The sequence below is a fragment of the Siphateles boraxobius genome, unplaced genomic scaffold (genome assembly GCF_051911475.1).
Source record: "Siphateles boraxobius isolate OS27281-9 unplaced genomic scaffold, OSU_SipBor_1 77, whole genome shotgun sequence".
Taxonomy (NCBI): domain Eukaryota; kingdom Metazoa; phylum Chordata; class Actinopteri; order Cypriniformes; family Leuciscidae; genus Siphateles; species Siphateles boraxobius.
In genome coordinates, this window is record NW_027509205.1 from 23800036 (window position 1) to 23822004 (window position 21969).

At 31.8% G+C, this 21969-nt stretch overlaps 1 protein-coding gene across 1 annotated transcript; it reads left to right on the plus strand.

The window, feature by feature from the left end:
- Positions 1 to 1115: 1115 nt before the first annotated feature.
- syap1 (synapse associated protein 1) lies at positions 1116 to 20600 on the plus strand. Its single transcript, XM_077218663.1, has 9 exons — positions 1116 to 1406; positions 2389 to 2507; positions 3435 to 3501; positions 4234 to 4307; positions 11883 to 12022; positions 13704 to 13843; positions 14593 to 14651; positions 14768 to 14894; positions 19492 to 20600. Exons 1-9 carry the CDS (start codon positions 1271 to 1273, stop codon positions 19617 to 19619), a joined length of 990 nt encoding a protein of 329 aa, XP_077074778.1. The 5' UTR covers positions 1116 to 1270; the 3' UTR covers positions 19620 to 20600.
- Positions 20601 to 21969: the final 1369 nt, after the last annotated feature.

Consider the following 21969-nt stretch of genomic DNA (forward strand, 5'->3'; position numbering starts at 1 on the left):
CAAATGAGCAGAGCAATAGAAGCAGTTAAACTAACAATAGGATAAATATAATATAATAAATTATAGACGGGTTAACATCAGTCTATGTGGGGCCAAAATAAAGTATTACTTTTTTTAACTTTTTTTTTATTGAACTATGTCATGTACAAATAACATGGCAACAAACATAGAATTATACTATGACACTAGGATCAGGTTCACAAGTCTATTAAAGAAAAGAAAGAAAAAAAGGAAGAGAGAGTCATATTCTTCTATTGTATTTGTATAAGAAATAAACTCATTGTGAAATACACAGATATTTAGAATTGAATATAAAAATTAACTGGAATCAGGATATTAACCAAAAAATCGTCTTTGTTGCTCTCCATAATGAGTCCATAAATCATGTCTTTCTACATATTAAAGGGGTGGTATAATGTCCTTTTCACAAGAAATGTGTGTGTATTGTGTATGTGAAGTTTTATCTCTAAATACCCCACAGATGTTTTATATAGCATGTTCAAATTGTACATTTTTAAGGGTGAGCAAAAACGCACTGTTTTGTGTTTGTCCCTTTAAATGCAAATGAGCTGCTGCTGGCGGGAAAAGAGGGCGGGGCTTCAACGGCTCGTTTCTTAGCAACCTTTGATTACCACACACGCGCACACACACTGAACATTTCAAAAACGTTTAGCCTTTTATGTTCCAACCAAAGTCGAACAGAATGGAGGGGTTTATGTAAATTTGATCGTTTTTCACCGTTTTTGTGTCTCTCCCTCTAAATGCAAATGAGCTGCTGCTCCCGGGGGCTTTATGTTAATTTTAGGGTTTGTGATGATGTCACTAACCCGGGAGGAAGCTCGTGTAGTTCCTATCAGCCGTTTGTTGTAGTCCTTAAAAAGCAACTTCTTTAAAAGAAATTATCTCCCTTTGTTTTGAACTTTGAGCATTGTAACTTTGTAGAGGTTGTTTTTGCTCAGGCACCAACATTACACACATTAACTAAAGTTAAAAACGTTAAATCATAATCAACCACCCCTTTAAATGATTTCAAAACACATAACATGTTTATCGTGGCCGCTAGTGGCGCTCAGTCGTTCCTCCAGGCGGCAGGTGTCGCTGTGGAGCCGCAGGAACAGCTTCTGTATGAGGACCGAGGAAGCGCTCAGATGCTGTTGTTGATGTGGCCCAGTGCGGATGTGTGTGAGACATGGAGTCAAATTATTAATTATCCGGATTAAAACGAACAGAGATCGTTTATTTCACCGCAGAGAGACTGAAAGACAGCAGCATGTTCAAGGGCTGGAGCTCGTGGCTGGGCGGAGAACTCGAGAATGAAGAGAAAACTGACAAACCGGAAACAGTAACGTTAGAGGAGAAAAACATAAACACACAGACTGAAGAATCACAGACCAAAGGACTCAGCGGTGAGACAAAACTGGATAAAACTATATTTATCATCTGTGGAAGCTCACATATACGAGGAAAACTAATCATGCTTTGGTCAATGTTAATTATGGCACTGAAAAGTCCAAATTACGACATCAAAAGTCATAATTATTGATAAACAATCCATAATTTAGTCAAAATTATTAGATAATACGTCAAGATTATAAAATAGTCGTTTTCAAAAAAGTGGAAATTGAAACGGCATCTTAATTTTTCGCTTACTAAAGTGAATTTTGGCTTTTAATGTCATACTTATAAAAGTAATTATGAGATAAAGTCGAAATTATGACACTAAGATACTAAAATAAAAGTTGATTATTTACAAAAGCATGTTTGTTTCTAATGCGCAGGAAATGGGCTTCCATATATATGTGTGTGTGTGTGTGTGTGTATATGTGTTTATATATGTGTGTGTGTGTGTGTGTGTATGTATATATGTGTATAATTAGGGCTGTCAAATTGATTTATCACATCTAACATAATAGTTTGTGTTTATATAATATTTATGTGTGTGTGTATATGTATATATATGAAGTATGCAGTATGAATGTGTGTGTGTTTGTGCACACATACATATTATATAAACACGAATTTGTATGGTAGATGCGATCAACCGATTTGACAGCACAAAATAATATGCTCTACCATGGTAAAGTTATAGTAATGTTAGGCATTATTTTTTCAACTGCACACTCACTTATCGCATTTATTACCAATGCTTTGGCACAAGTAGCCTTTGTCAAGTTATCATTTCTTACAAGATGAAGAACAGTATAAATAGAGATGATAATCATGGGAGTTGCATGTAAATATATGCATTTACTGATCCTTTACTATAGTATATATCTTAGTACCATGGTTAGTTTAAGTACACGACTAAGTAGCGATGCAGAACCTCTCAGTATGAGGTTGTTTCTGTGTTTTTAATGTGTTTTTACTGTGTGTATTCTCCTCTTTCAGGTTTCATTCTGAACTTTGCTAGTAACGCGACGAAGAAGATCTCCGAGTCTGTGGCAGAAACTGCACAAAACATCAAGAAAACGGTGGAGGAGAGCAACATCGACGGCATCATCGACAAGGTTTCTGCTATTAGAGTTAACTCATATTTCACTCTTAATATTCTAGTTATAAACGCATTCAAACTTATTTTATAGGCTGTCCTGGGTTTGATACAAGTAGAATGCTCTTTTATGAAGTTATTTAGTGAGATTATGCCTGAAAAGCTTTTGGATTTTTTGTAACATATGTTAATTTAAAGAAATTTGTATGACATGACTTGTTGCGTTTGTTTATTTGGTTTTATTGTGTATGATATTTGCATTTTTGTAATTGAATTTTTTCCATGAAAATAGCCTTAGATGCTGACATGGCATTACATAAAACCATCTATCTATTATTCTATCGTTCTATCTACCATTAATACCATTGTCCTGTTTCTGTTAGAATTAGGATTATTTTTCTGACCACAGTAATTTAGCTTGTTTTAAGCAAAAACTCACTTTATTTAGATTTTTTTTTCCTTTGTGTGTGTGTCAACAATTTTTGTGTAAACAAATTTATTATAATAGGCATATATATGTATATATACACACACCTTATGACATGGTCATCAAGCCACGGCCCACTTTTTTAGGAATTATATATATATATATATATATATATATATATATATATATAGCCTATAAGGTGTGTCCCATGGGCAAACAAGTTGAGAACCACTGGTATAAAGCTAGCCTATTAATTCAATATAAATTGTGATAATCGTTATTAATGTTCACAATTACAATTTCAAGGTAATAATCAACAATTATGATTTTTGCCATAATCGTGCATCCTTAAATTGACACTTCTAGTGGACTCTACACATAAGAAATGATTGAAAGGCATTATTTTTGTTACTTTATATACTTGATTTGATTTACTTTCTCTAAGTCCTGCATATGCAGCTGTAAAACTCGATCCACACAGAAGAAGTGTTTCTGATTACTGCATTGATTCTCTTTCAGACCATTCTGGGAGATTTTCAGAAGGAACAGGAGAAATTTGTGCAAGAGAAAAATGCAAAGAAAACAGGTATGATGTTACACGGGTGTTTCTGAAGAAATATCAGTAACTCTTTACAGTAACGCTCATTAGTTCATCTATTAACTAACCATAAGCAATACATTTAATACTGTATTTGTTAATGTTAGTTAAAAAAATAATCCAGTTGTTTGTTCATGTTAGTTCACAGTGCATTAACTAATCTTAACAAGATTTTAATAAAGTATTAAATGTTGTACACGTGCGGTTCATTATTAGTTCATGCTAACTAATGTAGGTAACTAATCGACCTTATTGTTAATTGATTGATATCTTTATTTTGAACATGTAAATACAGGGGGAAAAAATAATAATAATGGGGAAAAAAACGATAAACAACAAAATAACTCTATACTTTCCAGTACTTAAAAAAAAAACTCTATTTACGTGTACAAAAAGGGCTAGGAAGAAGTCAAACGTATGTACTCCCCCTTTACACCCTTACTACTACATTTAGGGAAATGACTACAAAATACTAAATCTACATAGATAATAAATCTATAATCAATGAAAAAATATATATTCAAAAGATCTATTCACATACATATATTACACATACACAATATTTGAACATATACTACAAATTATTCTATAAAAGCTCAGGTTATTATTAGCACTGTGTTTCTTCCTCTGGAATATAATTTCTATGCACATGTTTTTAAAAGTGTTACGGAAATATCTTTTTGTGCGGTTGTGTGTTTTTTCTCGAATGTTTGTTGGTAGACGCAGCGGTGCCGCCTTGGGTCGGATACAACGAGGAAGAGACTATTCAACAGCAGATCCTGGCTTTATCCGCGGTGAGTTTCAGCTTCACATCATTACAGCTCCAGGAACAAGACAACTCAATAAAGCAATAAAGCCTTGAAGCCGGGATTTACAGGCGGTCCTTAAAAAGTCTTTAAATGTCTTCAATAAAGTTTTCCTAATAAAAGGCCTAAAAAAGTATTAAAAAATCTCACATAAAGTTTTCCTAATAAAAGGTAATAAAAAGTATTAAAATGTAAAGTTTTCCTTATAAAAGGCATTAAAAAGTATTAAAATGTCTAAAATAAAGTTTTTCTAATAAAAGGCATTAAAAAGTATTAAAATGTCTCAAATAAAGTTAAGCCTTAAAAAGTATTAAAATTTCTAAAATAAAGTTTTCCTAATAAAAGGCCTTAAAAAGTATTAAAATTTCTAAAATAAAGTTTTCCTAATAAAAGGCATTAAAAAGTATTAAAATGTCTAAAATAAAGTTTTCCTAATAAAACGCGTTAAAAAGTATTAAAATGTCAAGTTTTCCTAATAAAAGGCATTAAAAAGTATTACAATGTAAAGTTTTCCTAATAAAAGGCGTTAAAAAGTATTAAAATGTCAAGTTTTCCTAATAAAAGGCGTTAAAAAGTATTAAAATGTCAAGTTTTCCTAATAAAAGGCGTTAAAAAGTATTAAAATGTCAAGTTTTCCTAATAAAAGGCGTTAAAAAGTATTAAAATGTAAAGTTTTCCTAATAAAAGGCGTTAAAAAGTATTAAAATGTAAAGTTTTCCTAATAAAAGGCGTTAAAAAGTATTAAAATGTCTTAAATAAAGTTTTCCTAATAAAAGGCGTTAAAAAGTATTACAATGTAAAGTTTTCCTAATAAAAGGCGTTAAAAAGTATTACAATGTAAAGTTTTCCTAATAAAAGGCGTTAAAAAGTATTAAAATGTAAAGTTTTCCTAATAAAAGGCGTTAAAAAGTATTAAAATGTAAAGTTTTCCTAATAAAAGGCATTAAAAAGTATTAAAATGTCTTCAATAAAGTTAAGCCTTAAAAAGTATTAAAATTTCTAAAATAAGTTTTCCTTAAAAAAGGCCTTAAAAAGTATTTAAATGTCTTCAATAAAGTTTTCCTAATAAAAGGCATTAAAAAGTATTACAATGTAAAGTTTTCCTAATAAAAGGCGTTAAAAAGTATTAAAATGTCAAGTTTTCCTAATAAAAGGCGTTAAAAAGTATTAAAATGTCAAGTTTTCCTAATAAAAGGCGTTAAAAAGTATTAAAATGTCAAGTTTTCCTAATAAAAGGCGTTAAAAAGTATTAAAATGTAAAGTTTTCCTAATAAAAGGCGTTAAAAAGTATTAAAATGTAAAGTTTTCCTAATAAAAGGCGTTAAAAAGTATTAAAATGTCTTAAATAAAGTTTTCCTAATAAAAGGCGTTAAAAAGTATTACAATGTAAAGTTTTCCTAATAAAAGGCGTTAAAAAGTATTACAATGTAAAGTTTTCCTAATAAAAGGCGTTAAAAAGTATTAAAATGTAAAGTTTTCCTAATAAAAGGCGTTAAAAAGTATTAAAATGTAAAGTTTTCCTAATAAAAGGCATTAAAAAGTATTAAAATGTCTTCAATAAAGTTAAGCCTTAAAAAGTATTAAAATTTCTAAAATAAGTTTTCCTTAAAAAAGGCCTTAAAAAGTATTTAAATGTCTTCAATAAAGTTTTCCTAATAAAAGGCGTTAAAAAGTATTAAAATGTAAAGTTTTCCTAATAAAAGTCGTTAAAAAGTATTAAAATGTAAAGTTTTCCTAATAAAAGGCGTTAAAAAGTATTAAAATGTCAAGTTTTCCTAATAAAAGGCGTTAAAAAGTATTAAAATGTAAAGTTTTCCTAATAAAAGTCGTTAAAAAGTATTAAAATGTAAAGTTTTCCTAATAAAAGGCCTTAAAAAGTATTAAAATGTCTTAAATAAAGTTTTCCTAATAAAAGGCATTAAAAAGTATTAAAATGTAAAGTTTTCCTAATAAAAGGCGTTAAAAAGTATTAAAATGTAAAGTTTTCCTAATAAAAGCCGTTAAAAAGTATTAAAATGTAAAGTTTTCCTAATAAAAGGCCTTAAAAAGTATTATAATGTCTCAAATAAAGTTTTCCTAATAAAAGGCCTTAAAAAGTATTAAAATGTCTCAAATAAAGTTTTCCTAATAAAAGGCGTTAAAAAGTATTAAAATGTCAAGTTTTCCTAATAAAAGGCGTTAAAAAGTATTAAAATGTAAAGTTTTCCTAATAAAAGGCGTTAAAAAGTATTAAAATGTAAAGTTTTCCTAATAAAAGGCGTTAAAAAGTATTAAAATGTCAAGTTTTCCTAATAAAAGGCGTTAAAAAGTATTAAAATGTAAAGTTTTCCTAATAAAAGGCTTTAAAAAGTATGAAAAATGTCTTCAATAAAGTTAAGCCTTAAAAAGTATTAAAATTTCTAAAATAAGTTTTCCTTAAAAAAAGCCCTTAAAAAGTATTTAAATGTCTTCAATAAAGTTTTCCTAATAAAAGGCGTTAAAAAGTATTTAAATGTCTTCAATAAAGTTTTCCTAATAAAAGGCGTTAAAAAGTATTAAAATGTAAAGTTTTCCTAATAAAAGGCGTTAAAAAGTATTAAAATGTAAAGTTTTCCTAATAAAAGGCGTTAAAAAGTATTAAAATGTAAAGTTTTCCTAATAAAAGGCGTTAAAAAGTATTAAAATGTAAAGTTTTCCTAATAAAAGGCGTTAAAAAGTATTAAAATGTAAAGTTTTCCTAATAAAAGGCGTTAAAAAGTATTAAAATGTAAAGTTTTCTAATAAAAGGCGTTAAAAAGTATTAAAATGTAAAGTTTTCCTAATAAAAGGCGTTAAAAAGTATTAAAATGTAAAGTTTTCTAATAAAAGGCGTTAAAAAGTATTAAAATGTAAAGTTTTCTAATAAAAGGCCTTAAAAAGTATTAAAATGTAAAGTTTTCTAATAAAAGGCCTTAAAAAGTATTAAAATGTCTCAAATAAAGTTTTCCTAATAAAAGGCGTTAAAAAGTATTAAAATGTCAAGTTTTCCTAATAAAAGGCGTTAAAAAGTATTAAAATGTAAAGTTTTCCTAATAAAAGGCGTTAAAAAGTATTAAAATGTAAAGTTTTCCTAATAAAAGGCGTTAAAAAGTATTAAAATGTCAAGTTTTCCTAATAAAAGGCGTTAAAAAGTATTAAAATGTAAAGTTTTCCTAATAAAAGGCTTTAAAAAGTATGAAAAATGTCTTCAATAAAGTTAAGCCTTAAAAAGTATTAAAATTTCTAAAATAAGTTTTCCTTAAAAAAAGCCCTTAAAAAGTATTTAAATGTCTTCAATAAAGTTTTCCTAATAAAAGGCGTTAAAAAGTATTTAAATGTCTTCAATAAAGTTTTCCTAATAAAAGGCGTTAAAAAGTATTAAAATGTAAAGTTTTCCTAATAAAAGGCGTTAAAAAGTATTAAAATGTAAAGTTTTCCTAATAAAAGGCGTTAAAAAGTATTAAAATGTAAAGTTTTCCTAATAAAAGGCGTTAAAAAGTATTAAAATGTAAAGTTTTCCTAATAAAAGGCGTTAAAAAGTATTAAAATGTAAAGTTTTCCTAATAAAAGGCGTTAAAAAGTATTAAAATGTAAAGTTTTCTAATAAAAGGCGTTAAAAAGTATTAAAATGTAAAGTTTTCCTAATAAAAGGCGTTAAAAAGTATTAAAATGTAAAGTTTTCTAATAAAAGGCGTTAAAAAGTATTAAAATGTAAAGTTTTCTAATAAAAGGCCTTAAAAAGTATTAAAATGTAAAGTTTTCTAATAAAAGGCTTTAAAAAGTATGAAAAATGTCTTCAATAAAGTTAAGCCTTAAAAAGTATTAAAATTTCTAAAATAAGTTTTCCTTAAAAAAAGCCCTTAAAAAGTATTTAAATGTCTTCAATAAAGTTTTCCTAATAAAAGGCGTTAAAAAGTATTTAAATGTCTTCAATAAAGTTTTCCTAATAAAAGGCGTTAAAAAGTATTAAAATGTAAAGTTTTCCTAATAAAAGGCGTTAAAAAGTATTAAAATGTAAAGTTTTCCTAATAAAAGGCGTTAAAAAGTATTAAAATGTAAAGTTTTCCTAATAAAAGGCGTTAAAAAGTATTAAAATGTAAAGTTTTCCTAATAAAAGGCGTTAAAAAGTATTAAAATGTAAAGTTTTCTAATAAAAGGCGTTAAAAAGTATTAAAATGTAAAGTTTTCCTAATAAAAGGCGTTAAAAAGTATTAAAATGTAAAGTTTTCTAATAAAAGGCGTTAAAAAGTATTAAAATGTAAAGTTTTCTAATAAAAGGCCTTAAAAAGTATTAAAATGTAAAGTTTTCTAATAAAAGGCCTTAAAAAGTATTAAAATGTCTCAAATAAAGTTTTCCTAATAAAAGGCGTTAAAAAGTATTAAAATGTAAAGTTTTCCTAATAAAAGGCGTTAAAAAGTATTAAAATGTAAAGTTTTCCTAATAAAAGGCGTTAAAAAGTATTAAAATGTAAAGTTTTCCTAATAAAAGGCCTTAAAAAGTATTAAAATGTAAAGTTTTCCTAATAAAAGGCTTTAAAAAGTATGAAAAATGTCTTCAATAAAGTTAAGCCTTAAAAAGTATTAAAATTTCTAAAATAAGTTTTCCTTAAAAAAAGCCCTTAAAAAGTATTTAAATGTCTTCAATAAAGTTTTCCTAATAAAAGGCGTTAAAAAGTATTAAAATGTAAAGTTTTCCTAATAAAAGGCGTTAAAAAGTATTAAAATGTAAAGTTTTCCTAATAAAAGGCGTTAAAAAGTATTAAAATGTAAAGTTTTCCTAATAAAAGGCGTTAAAAAGTATTAAAATGTAAAGTTTTCCTAATAAAAGGCGTTAAAAAGTATTAAAATGTAAAGTTTTCCTAATAAAAGGCGTTAAAAAGTATTAAAATGTAAAGTTTTCTAATAAAAGGCGTTAAAAAGTATTAAAATGTAAAGTTTTCCTAATAAAAGGCGTTAAAAAGTATTAAAATGTAAAGTTTTCTAATAAAAGGCGTTAAAAAGTATTAAAATGTAAAGTTTTCTAATAAAAGGCCTTAAAAAGTATTAAAATGTAAAGTTTTCTAATAAAAGGCCTTAAAAAGTATTAAAATGTCTCAAATAAAGTTTTCCTAATAAAAGGCGTTAAAAAGTATTAAAATGTAAAGTTTTCCTAATAAAAGGCGTTAAAAAGTATTAAAATGTAAAGTTTTCCTAATAAAAGGCGTTAAAAAGTATTAAAATGTAAAGTTTTCCTAATAAAAGGCGTTAAAAAGTATTAAAATGTAAAGTTTTCTAATAAAAGGCGTTAAAAAGTATTAAAATGTAAAGTTTTCCTAATAAAAGGCGTTAAAAAGTATTAAAATGTAAAGTTTTCTAATAAAAGGCGTTAAAAAGTATTAAAATGTAAAGTTTTCTAATAAAAGGCCTTAAAAAGTATTAAAATGTAAAGTTTTCTAATAAAAGGCCTTAAAAAGTATTAAAATGTCTCAAATAAAGTTTTCCTAATAAAAGGCGTTAAAAAGTATTAAAATGTAAAGTTTTCCTAATAAAAGGCGTTAAAAAGTATTAAAATGTAAAGTTTTCCTAATAAAAGGCGTTAAAAAGTATTAAAATGTAAAGTTTTCCTAATAAAAGGCCTTAAAAAGTATTAAAATGTAAAGTTTTCCTAATAAAAGGCTTTAAAAAGTATGAAAAATGTCTTCAATAAAGTTAAGCCTTAAAAAGTATTAAAATTTCTAAAATAAGTTTTCCTTAAAAAAAGCCCTTAAAAAGTATTTAAATGTCTTCAATAAAGTTTTCCTAATAAAAGGCGTTAAAAAGTATTAAAATGTAAAGTTTTCCTAATAAAAGGCGTTAAAAAGTATTAAAATGTAAAGTTTTCCTAATAAAAGGCGTTAAAAAGTATTAAAATGTAAAGTTTTCCTAATAAAAGGCGTTAAAAAGTATTAAAATGTAAAGTTTTCCTAATAAAAGGCGTTAAAAAGTATTAAAATGTAAAGTTTTCCTAATAAAAGGCGTTAAAAAGTATTAAAATGTAAAGTTTTCTAATAAAAGGCGTTAAAAAGTATTAAAATGTAAAGTTTTCCTAATAAAAGGCGTTAAAAAGTATTAAAATGTAAAGTTTTCTAATAAAAGGCGTTAAAAAGTATTAAAATGTAAAGTTTTCTAATAAAAGGCCTTAAAAAGTATTAAAATGTAAAGTTTTCTAATAAAAGGCCTTAAAAAGTATTAAAATGTCTCAAATAAAGTTTTCCTAATAAAAGGCGTTAAAAAGTATTAAAATGTAAAGTTTTCCTAATAAAAGGCGTTAAAAAGTATTAAAATGTAAAGTTTTCCTAATAAAAGGCGTTAAAAAGTATTAAAATGTAAAGTTTTCCTAATAAAAGGCCTTAAAAAGTATTAAAATGTAAAGTTTTCCTAATAAAAGGCGTTAAAAAGTATTAAAATGTAAAGTTTTCCTAATAAAAGGCGTTAAAAAGTATTAAAATGTAAAGTTTTCTAATAAAAGGCGTTAAAAAGTATTAAAATGTAAAGTTTTCCTAATAAAAGGCGTTAAAAAGTATTAAAATGTAAAGTTTTCTAATAAAAGGCGTTAAAAAGTATTAAAATGTAAAGTTTTCCTAATAAAAGGCGTTAAAAAGTATTAAAATGTAAAGTTTTCTAATAAAAGGCCTTAAAAAGTATTAAAATGTAAAGTTTTCTAATAAAAGGCCTTAAAAAGTATTAAAATGTCTCAAATAAAGTTTTCCTAATAAAAGGCGTTAAAAAGTATTAAAATGTAAAGTTTTCTAATAAAAGGCATTAAAAAGTATTATTTAAAATGTAAAGTTTTCCTAATAAAAAGTATTAAAATGTCTTAAATATTTCTGGTCACATCACCGCTATAATTTCTCGAGTCTGACGAACCCAATGTCCGTCTAATAACCAGTGTAGCATCGAATCGCGATTAATAATTCTGATTTTATTACGTAAACAGCGATTGATAATGTATTTCTGCTAGCGCTGTTGAGACTCTGTGTGCGGAAGCGTATTGCTTTCACTTGAGGAAAAAAAATCTACTCTGCTTTCCTGAATTAACAAGTTAATTATCTCAGAATTACGAGAAAATGTTTCATGGAAAAAAGTTTTTGCTCTGTTTTTCTGAATTAACGAGTTAATTATCTCAAAATTATGAGATCATTTTTTCTTGAAATAAAATGTATTTGCTCTGTTTTCCTGAATTATTGAGTTAATGAGCCTCTCTCACGCCACATAGTGTTCTCACGCACTGAAAAATACATCGCGGAGTGAAGAGGACACAACTCAAAGCATCAACTCACTTAATTTTGATTAATTCCCCCGGAAAACAGGACATAATAATATCTTATGTCATTTTACTCATCTAGTAAATGCATCTCGATTTAAGATTTTTTAGATATTTGGACTGGAAACAAGACAAAAACACTGAGTAAGAACGGCATGTTTGCAGTGTAACACACTCTCTCTGTTCTGCACTACACACGAGTGTGTCATTGTAAAGCCTATAGTTCAGGATTATTGTAAAGCGGGACCGCATGATTGATGTGTATTTTTGTAATCTCCGTTCAGGACAAGAGGAACTTCCTGCGTGATCCTCCGGCTGGAGTGCAGTTTCACTTCGACTTCGATCAGATGTTCCCGGTCGCCCTCGTGATGTTACAGGAAGATGAGCTGCTCAACCGGATGCGCTTCGACCTCGTGCCGAAACAGTGAGACTCGTAATGCATTACAGTCAAACACACCTGTGTATAAGCAAATTACCGCTCAAATCTTTTCCTTTAACCACAATATGAACCATCAATTGGTCCATGAACTTCTGATCTACAAACAAACATTTATTTGTCATTTTATTTTAATTTCAGAATTATCATGTGTGTGTGTGTGTGTGTGTGAAGCATGTTTATAAACAAAACGCAGTCGCAGTGGGAAGGAAACGAGTGTGTGGATGAGAGGATAAATGTATTTTACAGAAGTATTTGAGACAAATCGAACTAATAGATGAATAAAAATTTTCTGTTTAAAAAATCTGAAATACATAATAGTCTTAATAGTCCAGGGGCCTATACCATGAAGCCGGTTTAGGTGGCTAGCAAGCTATGTTTCAGTTTAGTTTGCGTCAACCCTGGGTTTTAGGGACCATGAAAGTGGTTTGGCTTTTAGCAGTGTTCATCGCCATAGTAACTTACGCTACACGGCTAACCTGGTCCGGGTCAGGTGATGTTCCAGGTAAGAGGTTGCAAACTGAACTTGGACCAATCAGCTGTGAGCAAAGTGTCACATGTCTGATGCGATAAAGTCACTCCTCCTGTTTCTACTCCAAATTAAAGGTCACTACATAGCAAATGATTTTTAAAGACAAAATCGTCTAGTTTTTAGTGATGCTTATTTAGAATAATAAATTTGTATGATTTAGATATTATTTATGTAGTTATTAATCGATCACACGTACAATTTTAGTTTATCAATTATTTTTATGCACAGTTTAAATGAATAAATATATAAAGCTAATATAAATACGCTTTAGCATCAATAGATGAAGCTATAAAATAACTACACGTGAGCTTAAATGTTCAATTCTCTCTATACCTTTATCAGCTGTATAAAATAACTTCACAACTTTTACTTGCACTGATATACAGTAGCGAGACTTTTTCTTTTAGTTGTCCTCTTTCATAGACCGTTGTTTTCTTCTTGCTGGGTAAATTTGTTTAAATTCTTACTATTTTAATACTTTTATTTAATAAGTGAATTGCGCTGCTTCTCTCGCGAGAAATTAATCTCAGTTTCACTCTTTCTCAGCGTGTGATTGGCTGTTCGATACTGATGTCACACTTAAACTCCTAAACTCACGATCAAAGCCTGAGTTGACAGAGAAAGTTGATGATCAGCATCATGGTACCAACAAAGCCTGGTTGGATTGGTTTGGTTTTGTCAACTCTAAACTAATCCTGCAACCCTGAGTTTGTTCAACTACCATCATGGTACAGGCCCCTGGTGACATTTGAAAATTGTTCACTTTTCCATAAAAGCATGAAACTTGGTCCACATGTACAGTTTATGATGTTGTGTATGGTATTGTAATCCTTGATCATCAAAACATAGGGGTAGACATCATCTTTTCTGTGTTATCATGTTTGATTCAGGAGATATGAAACAAAATGCATAATTTGGTTATGGTGGAAAGTAAAATGGCCGCCACGAGGATTCATTTCTGAAAATTTTAAGTACAAAGTTTCATGCTTTTATGAAAAAGTGAACATATCACCTCAAATTTTGCACTTATCACCCGGGCTATAACACATGTGCAAAGCTTAATTTTCATACTAAAAACTCCTTGTTTTCTGTCTCTGAGCTGATTTCTAAATGTGTGTGTGTGTGTGTGTGTGTCAGGGTGAAGGAGGACGTGTTCTGGAGGAATTATTTCTACCGCGTGTCTCTGATCAAGCAGTCGGCTCAGCTCACGGCTCTCGCCGCACAACAACAGGCGGAGGAGAAAAACTCAAACGCTCCTCTCGATGAAACACTCTCAGGTGATTAAACACAGTCACCTTTACACACACACACACACACACACACACTGCAAACACTGCTGTTCTTACTCAGTGTTTTTCTCTTGTTTCCAGTCCAAATATCAAACATTTCAGAAATCAAGATGTTTTGATTTCATGTCTCTCAAGATCATTTCAGTCCAAAATTTTCGCATGTTAAAATAATAATACAGATACATAATAACACTGATAATGATTATTAATAAATATTAAGAATAGACCCTTTTTGAGCCGACGTCACAATTATGTCATGGAAAAAATGCTTTTCTTACTCAGTATTTTTGTCTTGTTTCCAGTCCAAATGTCTAAAAATTCTTAAATCAAGAGGCATTTACTAAAGTAATAAAATGACATAAGATATTAAGTCTTGTTTTCTGGGGAAATAAATAAAAATGAAGTGAATTTTTGCTTAAAAGCAAAATGATCTGCCAATGGGGTGAGAGAAAAATATTGTTTCTGTTTGAATTCAGGTTATTTTTCTTACACCATTGGGAGATAATTTAGCTTTTTTTAAGCATCAACTCATTTAATTTTGATTAATTCCCCCGGAAAACAGGACTTAATTTCCTTTATCATTTCACACATCTAGTAAATGCATCTTGATTTAAGAAATGTTTGATATTTGCACTGGAAACAAGAGAAAAACACTGAGTAAAAAAGCATGTTTTGCAGTGTGATCAACTGAATTTGTATTAATTGAGGAGATAATCATTTGTTGTCCTGCTTCACAGAGACTATCAGACCGAAAACTCCTCCTGTCGCCATCAGCGCCAAACCCAAGACTCCCGAGGTACTGTTCCCCTCAGACGAGCTCTGTGGTCACATGGTTCTGTGCTCATCTCTGTTCCCCTCAGACGAGCTCTGTGGTCACATGGTTCTGTGCTCATCTCTGTTTTCTGCTTTCAGGAAGAGGAAGAGATTTCCACCAGCCCCGGCGTGTCCGAGTTCGTGAGCGACGCGTTTGACGCCTGTGACATAAACCAGGAGGATCTGAGGAAAGAGATGGAGCAGCTGGTGCTGGATAAGAAGGACGGTGAGGACTAAACACAACCCTCGTTTAGTGGCTCTTTCCTGATCAGAAGTGACTGAAGCCTTGAAACGTTACTTTTTTATTTCGACCAATATAATGACATATAACACAGGCAATAAGAAGCATTTGATTTTTTTAACAACATGAATCAATCCATTGCTCGAAACGGAGTGGGAAGAAGTCAGACACTGTTACAGTTAAAGGAAAAACAAGAAAATTTTACTTTTATTTATTTTTTTCAGGAAAAAACATTGTTATGCATATTTTTATATAATTATTATTTAGAATTTTGGGGGGATTTTATGTTACTATGCAATATTTATAACATTTTTATGAGCTATTTTCCACCATTGAAAATAATACACAATTTTTTTTCTAATATATTTTACAATTATTTTTCAATTAAAGCACAATTCCATGTTAAAATAGAGATGAGGCATTTAAAATCCAATTTGTTAAAGGTTGATTAGTGGGTGTACTTTTTTTTTTTTTATTAAAAAAACTTGTGTAATGCTGTGGTGTAACCACTATTCGCGCGTCAAGAGCGAAATTGACGCGCGTGAATTTCGCTTCAAACTTTTGTTTTTTACGCGCGTCAATTTCGCTCTTGACGCGCGAATGGATTCAAAGTGTACGCGCATATAACTAGACGCGGCAGGCGCGAATTTGACGCTCAATTCGCGTCTGGTGTGAACGCACAGTCAGGGTGGTAACATTCCAGGTGGTCGGAGGCGAAATCTGTTGGCGGCCATCTTTTTACAAGACGGCTAATGTTGATCGAACATTCATTGAGAGAGTCACCGCTCTGGAGAGCAGAACAGTGGCGTAGGGATCATCATCGCCGTGTTTCGGGTAGGGGTGTGAACCTACTCTGGTCTCACGGTTCGGTTCGATTAGGATTATCATGTCATCGATTCGGTTCAATTCGATATCGCGATGCACTGCATCCTCAATTTAAATTTTTACTCCAAAAGTGATGTGTGCGTGCGCGCGCGCGTGTTCGCCTGTTCGGGAAGTCGCACTGACAGAAACCGTGACATTCCAGTTAAAGTTTCAAGGGAGTAAAGCCTGTTTATGCCATTTAGTAAATGAAATTGTGTCAAATCAATTTTGTTGTAAAGAAATGTTCATTTAAAAGCAGCGCTCATTCATCAGTGTATAATGTTACCATAGAGATGCGCATCACCCGTCGCCGAGCCCGCTGTTGAAGGTAACGATCATCCATTTATAATCACGCGCAACACAGAATAATTGTAATTTGACCATCGGGTTCGGATACTTAAATCAGCTCTATGTGTGCGTGACATGAGCTTCTCCAGGTCGTGCTTACCAGGTTGTTCATTAGAGCCGAAATGTGCCCAGAATAGATGTAGGCTTTTAAAGTATTCGGAGCATTTTTAATTACTCGCACTCGCGTCTCGCCTCCTCTGCCATTGTATGCTACCGCGACAAAACACACGCGCGACAAATGACGTCAGAAAAGCGTCAGTATAACCGGTTATGGTCTATTACTGAACCGATACCGAATCGTCCTCGTCTGCATCGCGATGCATCGTAGAAACGATTAATTTCGACACCTCTAATTTTGGGTCCACCAGACCCTTCGGAGGCGAACCCAGTTTGGTGAGTTTCACCAGTTGCTCCAGGAGCTGCGCCTGGATGACGGCGTACTTCCGCCTGTCCCGCGCCCAGATCAATGACCTGCTGTCCCGCATCGGAGCGAGGATCACCCTCGCCCTCACACACCTAATCTGTCATTTGTTTGTGTTTTGATGATAAATGGAGCCAGCCTAGGCTACTACAAAAGTGATTAAACTGTCCTGTGTTTTTTTCCCTCGCACAACACAGACACGATGTTCTTGCACTAAAGTATGTTGGTTCTCTTTACATTAGAATAATAATAATGTTTTATATAATCTAGATTAGATATGGAATAAATAGTATACAAAATTAATGTCTCATATATTAAAATCAAGTTTTTATGTGGTAAAATAGTTACTTCACCACATGACAGCAGCAAGCTGGCTCCTGATTGGTTAACGCGGCGCGAATTTGACGTAGAAGTTCAGATTTTTCAACTCGGGCGGCAAACGCGAATTCGCGTCAAACGCGTGACTGCACAAAAAGCACTAAATAAATAATTTGCGCGTAACGCGCCATACGCTCAATTCGCGCGAACGAGGCGAATTCGCGTCTACCGCGCTCTACGCCTCATTAGCGCCGCAGGAATTTTTTACGCGCGTAACGCGTCTTTGCATTGACTTCACTCGCGCCAGACGCTCTATTCGCGTCCGGTGTGAACGTACGGGGTATGCAGCAACAATTTTGGCTCCCCTCCCCTCGCCAACCTTTTTTTCCCTATCCACCATCCTCACACCTGAATGAAATGAACTCACTATATAAATATAAACATAGCAACCTAAATTCAATTCTTAAATCAGCCTAGTGATGGCAGCGTATAAGACAACTATGTTGTGCTGCTGTTGAAATTACATTGACAAAAAGTACAAACACACACACACACACACATATATAGATATGTAAACAGGGTCGCATCTCTCTCTCTCTCTTTAAAGGTCTGTGCTACATACATACATATATATATATATCAGATTTCTATAGAGAAATATTCTGTATGTCTGACAGCACAGCTAACATGAACAGCTAATGGTAAAACAAAATCTATGTGTTTCCATGGTAAACCAGACTTGTGGCATAAGTCATGTTTTCCAGCTTCTGTTCATTTATTACCTTATATTTACCAGTTGTTATTTTACTTTAATAAAATTGAGATATGTCATGCATGGGATTGGTACCATAGGGTTTAACCAGCAATGTTATTTTGCATTAAGTTAGCAAACACTAGCCAGTCTGTTAACATTAATATTTGCAAGCCTCCAAGTTTGGTAGCAAATCTATGCATGATTCCATGGTAAACCAGAGATATTGCATTAGTTGTCATTTATTGTACATGCTACCTTATATTTTTTTCAGTTTTCAGCTCAGCAACCTCGTTTTTGCATATGCTTAGCTAGCTAGCTACATATTCTGGCTGCTACATTCCCAGAGTTAGCAAACGCTAGTCTGTTAACATGAATATTTGCAAGCATCCTCCAAGCACGGACGTCACACTTTAAATCCTACCTGTTGCCTTTCACCATCCACTTATTTAGCAGCTGTCGCATCCCCTGACATGCCATCTCCTTCTCCTCTTTCTTTTTCTATTTTTAGCCCCGAGAGCTTCTTTGCTTTATCCATCTTTTTCGAGTTTCAACGACAACTCACTCTTGCTGCTCACTCAGCGCTCACGCTCGCGATATTACACTTCTATGTCAAAATAAATTCTATGATGAATGTTATGAGGGCGCCGGCGCCTACTCTAGCCTGTTAGTCCTCTAAAATGTATATAACTTTTTTTATATTTAACTTGTATACCTTTTATATACATTTATATTAACTTGTATATAAACATATATATATATATTTTATTTTTTTTTACAATCGCTTTGGCCCCCCATGAGCACATACCCACTTTGTGCGCCACTGGATGCCTGTATAGCTCTATATAAAGAGGCTTATACATTCTCTAGTGGTTTTTATACATAATTACTTACTTTTATTTATTTATTTTTTAATTTGGATTTATACTTAGACATTGTCAGACTACTTTTTGTCAAGGTTTAGATTTAATTTTGTTCGAAATGTTGATTCGAAGTGTCAGTTTTTGCATTCATTTTACTACCGTCAAACCTGAACACAAAGAAAGAAATCAAAATTCAATAAATATGTAACAAAAATGAACAGGTATGTTTTACCACAACTTAATCGATCTGTGTTTGATCTGATTTCAGACTCTTATTTGAGTCTTTTGGCTCAATTTGACCATATTGATACAGCCGCACCAGTGTGTGTGTGTGTGTGTGTGTGTGTGTGTGTGTGTGTGTGTGTGTGTGTGTGTGTGTGTGTGTGTGTGTGTGTGTGGGTGTGTGTGTGGGTGTGTGTGTGGGTGTGTGTGTGGGTGTGTGGGTGTGTGTGTGGGTGTGTGTGTGTGTGTGTGTGTGTGTGTGTGTGTGTGTGTGTGTGTGTGTGTGTGTGTGTGTGTGTGTGTGGGGGTGTGGGTGTGGGTGTGGGTGTGGGTGTGTGTGTGGGTGTGGGTGTCTGTTTTGTACTCTTGTTTAACCTCTTCCTTGCTGTTTATTTTCTTTACTGCATTGTGACTGACTTATTTTATTTCACACATTTTCAAAAACTTGCTCTGTGTTTTAGTTGCGCTATTCACTCTTGATATTTTACAGCGTCACTCCTTCATTGCTGTGCACTTTTTTCCTGAAAAGTGGCTGATTTGTAGTTTTTACTACCAAAAGATTCTCTGAGTTTTCGCATTTTTTCGTATTTCCCAATCATGTCGGCCATTTTTAATCGCGAATAAGTTAAGTGTGACTTAAACAAATCCGAATCATTTCCATGATTTTTTTGTGTGTTCACATGGCTAATGCGACAAAAGTCAACAAGTTTCATCCCATTCCGATGAAGCAAAAAAATTGAACATTTTAAATCGTAAAAAACGTTCGACCGAAGACTTATGTTGTTTCTCCGATAGAAGAGACAGCCGACTGGGAGAAGGAACTGCAGCAGGAACTTCAGGAATACGAGGTGGTCATCGACCCGGAAAATCGAGACGATAACTGGGACCGTGAGATCGAGGAGATGCTGCAGGACGACAGCTAAATCGCTACAGCGCCCCCCTCTGGCGTGGAGGACACTGCAAATGAAAACCGTTTCATCAATCTGACCGAACTGAAGTTTCAGGGTTTTCTATGAGAATGTTTATCATAAACATGAATGAAATGTGATGTTTAGCAGTCGAAGGATTCATTCGGTGAGGTGCCAACATGCACAGTTACTAAGAAAATGTTCTTCTCTCTGATCATAGTTTGCGAGAACACGTAAATCAGATGTAGTTTTGCTGATTTATCTTTTCTTTCTGACTAATTTCTGCCATGAATAGCCTTCTTTCAGAAGTGTAAATACAAACCAAAACTCAAAAAGCTGGAGACTCTTTTTTTTTTAAATCTTGTTCAAATATCACAACGACACATTTACTGGAGAAGGAAAATTATGATTTTTATTTTTGATTAAAACATGAACAAAAATCTGTCTGTGGGGTCAGAAAAATAATCTTTTTTCTTCCCTTCCTTTGTTCTCGATTTAATAATAAACGCACTTAATTTTGCTTAAATTTTTCAGAAAGCTAGAGTTAATATCTTACGTCATTTTGCTTTTCCAGTGTATGTATATTGATTTAAAAATGTTTAGATATTTGTGCTGGAAAACTAGACAAAAAATACTTGATGAAAATTTTTGCAATGCTCAAACACTAGAAGCGGAAGCGCACATATCGAGTTTCTCTGACTATTTTTTGACGGCTTTGCATTCCTTATTTTTTTTTTTTTTTTGAATGTCGATTATTCGATATTTGTACTATGGTCATCATGTGGCAGGATTTGGTAAAGTTAAAAAAAAATCGGTTTCTCTCTTGTGATAAAATCCCATACATGTTTAATCAAACAATTACGTTTGTAAGGTGAGAGCTTCAGTATAACTTTGTGTTTGTTTGTATTTTCAACTTGCACCTTGTCTTATTACGTAACAGTCAGATGAATAAAAATGATTTTGTTGCCGTAAATAAAATCTTTGTCTCTAAAATGATCTGGTTTGTTGTTGTGTAATCAATGCACCGCATATTCGGTCATGCAGTTTTTTCCCATCGTAAATACTGTTAGCTTTTATGTAATGTTGTTTTGTTCATGTTCTACATACACATATACGTTATTAAATTACGTTTGGGGCGGTTTTAAATAAGTTTTTTAATAGTGCGCATGTGTTTACAGCGGTCGTGAATGCCTGTCTTTTTCGTGTCACTGCGCACGTAGGCGTAATGACGTCATCCGGGTTGCCATGTTGGTTTGGAAATCCTCTGAATTCTCGAAACGGCACATTATTAAACCCCATCTGCATATGATTTCTGTGGAAAGTCGCTGAAATTTGTCTTTATTATGTTATGTTCGTAGTTTTGTGCTGAAACATTTCATTTAATGTGGTCTCCATTTGTTGATTATACAGTTTAAAGTTGTTAACTTGCACTTTTATTTTGAATACTAGCTACTACACCTTAAAACCATAGACTGTTTAAAACATTAAAAAGGTAATAGCCAGTTTATATCATCCAATTCTGATTTTTTTCTCAGAATCGTGTGAAATTAACTCGCAATTGTGAGTTATAAAGTCATAATTGTGTGATATTAATTAAATTAAATGAATAAATATATTAGCCTATTCTGTGGCGGGAACAAACTCCCAGAGTAGGTTTATTTCACTTTTATTTATTTTTTTAATGTCATTGTTGTTTAATTTTTATTTTGTTAACGTAGATTTTTGTTTTTCACTGTGAATAGTTTTTTTTCTAGAGGGTGGTTTATTTTACTTTAAAAAATATTGATGTTTTATTTCACTTTATTTTATTTTATTAATGTAGATTTTGTTTTTCATTGTGGAGTTTTTATTTTTATGTAACACTTTATTAATAGCCTACATGTGTGCACTTATGCCACGACGATTATTTTATTTTATTTATTTTGTATTTTTTTTCCGAGGAGGGTTTTTTTCTGTTGATCATCCAGCCGTTATTATAAACTCAGAATTGTACCAATATCATCAAGAATAAATCTATATTAATGTGTATATGTGTATATGTGTATATTAACAAGTAAAACACACAAGTAGCCTACATGAGTAGGCTACAACAGCATTAACGGGGACAAACAGTTCAGATGCCTTGTGGACTATCAAAAGAATTAGGAAAGCTAATTCCTCCTTATCAGTTACAAGGATTGAACATCAGATTAACAGTTTTTCCTGGTTTATTATTGATCCTTCCTCAAGCTGCTTATTGAAGCAAACTGTAAAAATCTGCCTTTGCTGTGAGGATCGAGGGTTAACTATATTTCAGAGTTTGAAACCACAGACTTAGAAACAAAAAACCCAAGCTGGAGATAATGTGGAAAAGATTGTAAAATGC

Bases quoted from the DNA above. Each gene is read 5' to 3' on its own strand.
- syap1 (XM_077218663.1), top strand. From the start codon at position 1,271: ATGTTCAAGGGCTGGAGCTCGTGGCTGGGCGGAGAACTCGAGAATGAA. The intron at 4,308-11,882 runs GTGAGTTTCAGC...ATCTCCGTTCAG, and splicing joins AGATCCTGGCTTTATCCGCG to GACAAGAGGAACTTCCTGCG. The intron at 14,895-19,491 runs GTGAGGACTAAA...TTTCTCCGATAG, and splicing joins GGTGCTGGATAAGAAGGACG to AAGAGACAGCCGACTGGGAG.